The 8,511-nt window shown below is 38.5% G+C and overlaps 1 protein-coding gene across 3 annotated transcripts in view; it reads right to left on the bottom strand.

Moving 5' to 3' along the window:
* Window positions 1-3,219: 3,219 nt before the first annotated feature.
* Window positions 3,220-8,511, bottom strand: part of LOC113172421 (aspartyl/asparaginyl beta-hydroxylase-like) — a 17,830-nt gene continuing 12,538 nt past the window's right edge. Inside the window, exons 4-7 of one of the 3 annotated variants that reach the window (XM_026375385.1) lie at window positions 5,938-5,985; window positions 5,413-5,520; window positions 4,560-4,601; window positions 3,220-4,031 (exon numbers count right to left, since the gene is read on the bottom strand). In XM_026375385.1, the coding sequence (XP_026231170.1) occupies window positions 3,553-4,031; window positions 4,560-4,601; window positions 5,413-5,520; window positions 5,938-5,985 (677 nt within the window). In that variant the 3' untranslated portion in view covers window positions 3,220-3,552. The remainder of the gene's footprint in view (window positions 4,032-4,559; window positions 4,602-5,412; window positions 5,521-5,937; window positions 5,986-8,511) is intronic. The other 2 variants (XM_026375384.1, XM_026375383.1) reach the window with 2 other exon arrangements.

Raw genomic sequence — 8,511 nt, 5'->3', positions numbered from 1 at the left:
GGTCACCACATATTCACTGCTCATTTTGATGTGACGCTAATTAGAGCAAGCTAGCTAAATAGATTTAGCTTTATTTTATCAGTCACATTGTAGTATTGTACTGTAGTACCGGTACTTGAACTACTGTAATAAATCTTTCTTTACAACAAAGCTCAGCTGATTTTGTTAATCAGCATAGTACTTTGTTTTATAGCAGCAAATAATTGGTTCTTTGCGTTTTGACAGACAAAGAATGGGCTTCTGGTCAAGAAACTGGCAGAAACATAAGTGCACAGTGAGATTTGCCTTATGATGCAAACATCTGTGAGAAAGCAAATATATTGTTAGGCAAGAATCTAAAATATGGGAAGGCAAGGGCAAGGCCTGGGGGGAACACAGAACCAGGAAACTTGTGGCAGGGTCATGGCAGGTGAGAAGCGGGTATGGATGATGATGATGTGGCAGGTTGATGAAGACTGAGGCAATGACAAATGACATGCATTTATACGTTGTCAGTGTGCAGCTGGCTTATCAGGGCAACAAGTATTTAGGACACAGCTACTGAAAAAAATCCCAACAAGTGCTGGTTAACTGTCTGACACCACCATTTAATACTAACAGTCACACTGGAGCAGTAGACAGACCTACACTCTCCCATCCTCACTTGAATTACTTCACGCCAATGAGGGCACTTCAAAACTGAGATATTCATAATCTCAGAAACAAATGTGAAATGAAATTTTAGGATAACAGGCTCTAACTAAATGGTGGCTAAAGTTAGCCTCTCTCACACTCCAAAACAGGCCAATTTTCAGGCCAATTACAGGGTGAGACAGTCAGGAAAGTTTAGAGATATTGGGTGAAACTATTTTTATGGCTCTGGTGGATTGAGTGCTGGTTAAGTAGCATGCTTATCTAAAACAGTTATACCTTAGTTTAACTCAGCTGCTATTCAGGGTTTACAAAAGTCACAGGCGTGTCTACACACCATATGCTGCAAACTAACAGGAGAAGAAGAGACTTAAAGCACTGCTACAATGTCCAAGTAGTTTGATGAAAGCAGCAGAAGAAGGTGATCAGTTATTTGACATAACCCAACCAGTCATGTAACATTATGATTTACCATATCCCAGTCTTTCCTCAATTAGAACTTGCATTGCATTCAGTAGCATTTCTCCTCCAGTTTTTCATTATCTACATGTTGCCGCAGGAAACTGAGTTGCTGGCCATACTCATGCATGATCATGTTCTGTGTAAACGCACATTGGAGCATTTTTATGGCTATGTTTTAAAGTGCAGTGTAATTAGGCAAAGGTGTCTTAGAGAGGGGGACACCTTCTCTTTTCTTCATTTTCTCCTGTTCTGTTAGTAGCCATATTGATGAGCTGTCACTAGTCCATGTATCTTCTACTTTCTCTCTCTTTCTGCTTACAGTTCTGATAGTACCATCATTTCTAGTATTTATATAGTGTTGAAATGTCACTACTGTTTATGACAGTAGAGATACCTCATGATCATTACATCACGATCAAATAAAGCCTTCTCTAGGTCTGTTTGATGTGGTACCTCAGTGTGTATTCCCTAACAGTGACTCAGCATTTTCAGTACGCACTATATTCAATTTTAAATGATTAATTCAAATACGCTGATTGACTGACATGATGTATGAGCACAAACCAGTCTCAATCTTTTGAGTTCACCATCAAATTAATAACCTTAAAAGCCCTCACAAATTAAAAGCCCTGAATTTGGTTGTTAGTGGCATTGTACTTAAGTACTTGTATACTTACCTTCTTACTTATACTCATTTCTTTGTCCTTCCATTCATTTATGCTGTACTTATCTTCTAAATATTCAAGTTTGTGTAGTTGAAGTGATTGTACAGAGTGCCACTATTAGGTTTTTACAATATACAGTTTTTTTTTTAATGCAAATAATAGTTTCAGTTATTTCAGGGGAAATCATTCAGACATTTCTCATTAATGTTTTAACAAAAAGTATTTTTTAGCATTAATATTTTTTACAGCATACTTGTTATGTCTAGTACCAGTAGGTAGTAACTGTATAAGTATGAAGTAATAGTAAAATAAGCAGTAAATGTATGTAAAAGCTATGTTTGCCCTCTTTTTCCCCATTTAAATGTGCTCTCTGCCTCACTTTCTCATTTACTTCCTGTACAGGCCCCAGTTAAGGCAGAAAAATGTTGCGATTGGCTATTGTCGTCATGTGACCACAGTAGCCAATCGCAAAATTCCTCTGCCTTAACCAATTGGAAAATTGCATTATTTCGCCTGCACTACTGGAGTGTGACCTGTAGTAGGAGTGCTAGAGCACTAGCTTGCACACACACATCCGACATTACTAGCTGAATGTGGACCTCTTCTGAAATTTATACAGATGCTTCAATAGGGCTAAAGGAGGCTATCCTAGCAGTTTCCTTGTGTGGACCACCCAAAATGTCCTCACAAGTAAAACTGCCCTCACAAGTAAGGTGTCCTGTCAGGGGTTGGTCTGCACAAGTATAGCAAGACAAACCCACACACACACACACACACACACACACACACACACACACACACACACACACACACACACACACACACACACACACACACACACACACACACACACACACACACACACACACACACACACACACACACACACACACACACACACACACACACACACACACACACACACACACACACACACACACACACACACACACACACACACACACACACACACACACACACACACACACACACACACACACACACACACACACACACACACACACACACACACACACACACACACACACACACACACACACACACACACACACACACACACACACACACGACAGAAGGAAATGGATCCAAAGATTTTATTGACAAAAGAAAATAGACCATTTCTACTAGTGTAACACATAACCTAAGTACAAAAACTCACTTCTTGTCATCTGAAAAGAAACTGATACGTTAGATTTGATTTCAGTGTAGTCAAATCTAAATGTGAACACCAAAAACACTTAAGGAGCATCCTGAAGTGCTCTGACCATTTGTATGCCATTTCTCCTATGATTCCCAATCATATTCCCCTCATGCAGCTGAAGGATAAAGGAGCACCTTGAGCAGGAAAGACTGAGTTTACTATCTAGCTAGCTCCATCTGGACCATGGCCAAAAATAATGACTATATTTGCCTCACTTCATGCCAGTCTAGTTGAAAAAAAAAAAAAAAAACTTTCCTGGGGGATAGCACCAAAGTTTTAGCAGGGATAGCAAAAAATATATTTTTGATGCATTACTTGAAAAACATGAAAATACTTGATGAATGTTGTCTAAACAGCTACACATTTAAAAAAATCTTGAATCAAGAATTGAAGCATAAGTAGAATAAGTAACAATATTATGAATCTGACCAGACCTTTAGTACTTCAGTGCTTTTTGGTATTTGATACTAGTGATGGGGATATTTTGGTCAATATCAAAATGACTGATACGCAAAGCTCTAACACTTGCTTCATCTCCTCTGACTTCCTCTCTTGCCTTCTCTGTCAGGTTTCTCAGCTCTGCTTTTCTTTTTTCTTTCCCTTCACAGACTCCTTCCCTCTCCCCTTGTTCTCCTCCTGTGTTTTCCTGCCCTCCCCCACCAACTTCTTCTCTGACTTTTCCTTTTTCTCCCCTTCTTTCTTTAATTTCTTGTCCCGTTCCTTTTCATCCTTGCTCTTCACTTCCCTTTTCTCATTTGGTTGTTTTGCCTTGTCCTTCCGCAGTTTCCCCACAGTCTTTTCCAGGTCTTCTTTCTCCATCTTCTCCTCTTCCTTCTTCAGCCTGGAAACCACTTTTTCCTTTGCTCTGGCTATTATTTCCTTCCTCCCCAGCTCCAGCTCCTTCTGCTCCTCCTCTTTGGCCAGTAGTTGCCTGACTTCAGCCAGAGCCAGCTTGGCAAGCTTCTTGGCCTCCACACGTTCGTGGATGATGGCCAGCTGCTGCTTTAGAGCCTCCCGAAGCTTCCAGCCCACATTCTTTGATGGAGATGTTTCTGGGGTGGATAATTAACAACACTGTTTGGCGTTTTCCCCACTCGTAAATGAGTGGTTATAAGATGAAGACCATGCTCAAATTTAGTGTTATCAGACATCACCACACATCAAGCAGGTGAGTGCATGTCTGAGGAAAGATATCGAGCATATTTAGCCACAGCAAGACCAGACTCATGCCATATTCCTTTTACTTTCACCTACAAGAAGTATGGAGACTTTGTATATGGTATAACATACCAGCATTCTACAAAGACAAAGACTTATACATGTTTTGCAAAAATTTAAACAGAAAGGCAGTCTAATACACTGCTGAGGTTTAACAAGGGTTATTGATTGCATTGTCAGAATTAGGCCAAAAATCTTTAAATCTCAGCAAATGTATTAAGAACTACTTTAACGTGGATCCGGAAGGTTTTAGTTTATCAAATAAACACAGTTGGAATTGCTTTTGTATCCACAACGAGATGTGAGTAGTTAAAGCTTCAGCCATTAGCCCACGCTGTAAGAAGCACCATGCATGATGATACCTTTCTTAGCTTGTCTCCTGACTGTGTCCCCAGGTGTTTCTTCTTATATTATAAAAGACAAGACAGGAGTTACAACACTGGACTATTGTCCATGTAATACCCGTCATTATATACCATAAAGTGATTAGTCCACTTAGAGCATTCATCATTTCTACCGTCCAATATCAGTTGCACAAGTCAGATCCAGATCTCAGTATGCTCATAAATGTTGCATAAAGCTCAACTCGGTCTCTGCAAAAGCAAACCAAACTGACCTTTTGCAGCAGAATCACGCCGTTTCTATAATTTAACATTGCAAAAAAAAAAAAAAAAAATCTAATCACAAATATGTCAGCCTGTGCAATTATATAACTCCAAAAAGGTGCAATTTAATTTAATAAATAATATTTGTCCTACAGATTGGTTTTCGTATGCTTTATGTTCATTTGTTTGTAAGTTTGATTTGAGAAATACACATTTCAACATGATCATTAAATCTGCATTTTCCTTAATAATCAAAAGGATAACATTTGCTCATTAAATCGCACATTGAGATATATTGCAGAACAATTGTAGTAGGATGCTTTGTTTTGTTGGTTTGTTTAGTATGGTGAAACTAAACAAACCTACTTGGCAAATCCATAAGCCATGCAAGGCTTCTTTGCAAGATTCAAAAATGGTCCATTACAGGATGTAGTGGGGAAAAAAACAACTATTTCAACGCTGTTTATTAGTTTTAATTAATTTTCTGTTTAAAATAATTTGTATAAAAAAAATATTTTTCTAGAACAATCGGAAGCCATAGTTTGTCCAGTTATGATTTCCCCACCACATAAGGTTGGTTTGTATTAACAGGTCAAAGCCAGCAGCCTACCTAGGCCTAGAGATGCAGCTCTCATTGCTGCCAGATACTTAGTTCCTCTGGTTCCAGCTTTTTTCCTTTCTCTCCTCTTGAACCTAGGCACTGGGAGTTCTGGCTGAACTGGGAATACAGAGTTATAATATACAAATGTATTATGCCTGAAACTGACAAAAGGAGGTCTTTACAAAATGTGTCTTTTTACTCAATTCAAGGAGCATGTCAGAACTGCTTCAATTCTGAGAAAAACCTTTCTATTAGAAACATCTTGAAAAATAAACAGTAAACTTAGATTATATAAATTAACAGGGAAAAAAATAAGGGATTTTACAATGTTAATGCTACTGTTACAGTAGATATTATGAAGCACAAATCAAGTAACATCTATATATTTGCAGGATCTGAAGGGTTATGCTACTCTGAATCTACTGTATGAAATGGCTAATAACTGAGGCAGGAGAGGATGATGTGCTCTGTTCCAGTAAAGCCAGTGAGCAATGAACTCAGCAGATTGCCATGCAGACATTTATGTGGTGGTACCTCGGTCTCTGCTTCTCTTCTGCTCTTCATGTTCTCTACTCTTATTAGCTGATGGTAAAATTAAAAAAGAACACATACGGATGATAGGAGATAAATGTTACTATATATTATGAGCTTAGTATACGCAATACCACATGCAAGACAAGGCAATAGTAGACTATAACTTACTGTCCTTATATCACAAAGTCAACTTCAAAACAGCTTGAACTGCAGTCAGTGTAATCAGGTGAGTCAGGTCAGCTGCATAGCAGCTCTGCCATCGGTGTGTGAATGTGTGTGTGTGTGCTTGTGTGTGTGAATGGGTGAATGAGAAGCAGTGTAAAGCGCTTTGAGTACCAACTAGGTAGAAAAGCGCTATATAAGTGCAGACCATTTACCATTACATGACCTCTACAATGGGCTCCTGACCGTATTCCAGTTTGACAATTTGCACTTTAAAGCCAATTTGGCAGTGAAGGCAATATGTCAATCAATGGACCTGGAAATATTATGGAGGAATTATTATAGATTTTGTGTCATAAAAGGCACACAAAACCAGTAATATCATTTTTCATTGTCCAAATTTTTTTTAAATGTTGCCTTATACAGAAACAGTCAGAGTATGGACTTGTACACCTGGTTTATCTTGGGTGACAGCTTTGTGTTTAAACAGCACTATGTAGATTATTCTCTCTTTACAAAGTAAACCTGGAGTCACCCCACCCCAGAGCAGGACTAGCCTGTTTCCAAATCACACATCATATGTGCATTCATAACAGACAAGTTCACTGCAAACCTTATGACACAGAAACACACCCTCTGTCGCATGCACAATACACTTGTATGCAGGTGGTTTCAGCTCTCTAAGCTTGTAGCAGCAATTAGATTCAAGCACGATGAATCAAACAAGCCTCCTTTCTGCATCACACCCTTGTCTTGCAGTGCACTCCTCTCTTACCTTTAACCCACAAAATAACAAACCAGAATGGCCACAAAATTAAATCTCAGGTTACACAGGCAAATGTTAAGCCTAACTTCTAACTACCTACAGCTGGTGTAAGACATACCTATTTATTCCATTTAATTGAATTAAATTGTATAACATAACCAGCTAAACAATATGAATCCAAAGCTCAATTCCTATAATGTATACTCAGCCAAAAAATAAATAAAAAACAAGAGCAATTCTTGATGAAGTTCCCTCCGCCACATTTATTAACATGCCATCTGTACCCAGACACAGGCCGCGGTTCATCTGCCAAGGAGGATCACATCACACGCAGATAGCTGACAGCATCTGTATTTGTTGGTGGATTTGTTCCTCTACTTATAAGTACATAACACTATGGGATCTGCCTTATTACAAGCCATCAAGCTCAGCAGGCATGCACATAATGCATGTAGCTCTGTTGACATACTTTTATTAGTAGCAGTAGTAGATACCTCAACAAATCCAAACATAGTACATTCCAGGTATAAAATCTAAGTGACTAACACATATGCCTTTGTCAGCGCCTACATTGGACATACAATTAGCCAAAAGAGAGTTAATATTAGCATCATCAGTCAGTGGCACTGAAGCTTTCCTGCACGTTTATATAGACTGACCACTTTATTAGGTACACTTGTGCAAGCTAATGTTCTATTATGAGTTCTACTTTTGCAAGGTAATTCTTGTTTCCCTTGAAAGTGTTACTAATGTTTTGGCCACAATTTTTACATAAATGAGGGGGACAAAACATTTGAAACAGAGCTTCATATAATGCACTCTAGCATGACTCCACCACCCTCTATGACCTCAATAATAAAAATATAACGGAATTATCACCTTTCTGAACTGTTGACAGTTTCAACACAAACTGAGAAATTGTAGCCTTGTAAAAGCAGAACCCATTATAACTAGTGAGTATATGTGCATATTTATGTGCACATTCACTGAGCCTGATGACTAGTCTGATAGACGTGAGGTACATTGATTGAGGTGGTATCACAAATCAAGAAATATATTTTTCAAAATGGCACCAGTACAAGCCTGGCAACTATAGTAATCTTAGTCACAATTACCAATGTCTTTCACATTGGAGTAGTCCTTATGGTCTTTCTAACATATGCTGCCATATGGTTGTTTTTAGCTTCTTGTTAAATTAGTAGCTTAGATTGTAGGGACAGGTTAGAGAAAGAACCTTCAACTAGATTTATTTTTCTTTTCCAGTGTATCTATCGCAGCATTCGCTTTTGTGTGTTCATAGCAGGTAAAAATTGGGTCCAACACGAAACAAGTTTAAAAAAGTAGAAATTCATACTCCTAGTCTATGGTAAAGGTTTCCAGCGTCAGTGTTTATGACATGCAGCAATAGCACAAGACTAAATGGCATAAAGGGACAAATTAGCATTTTGCATTGTTCAGTCCTCCTGACTGTTGCCAACACAGTTGTGAAGAAGAGGACATTTTATAAGTAAGAATAAGAGTAACAATAAATGAAAAGTAAGACAGGGCTTAGAAAAGTGTTCCTGAGTACCAAATTGATATTGCAGCAGAAGGGAACTGACATCATAGAAAACATCAGGATTTCACTTTCTCAAGATTCTGCTGAT

Source organism: Anabas testudineus, chromosome 17 (genome assembly GCF_900324465.2).
Source record: "Anabas testudineus chromosome 17, fAnaTes1.2, whole genome shotgun sequence".
Classification (NCBI taxonomy): domain Eukaryota; kingdom Metazoa; phylum Chordata; class Actinopteri; order Anabantiformes; family Anabantidae; genus Anabas; species Anabas testudineus.
The sequence above is the reverse complement of the archived record's forward strand: the minus strand, read 5'-3'. Positions and strand labels throughout refer to the sequence as shown.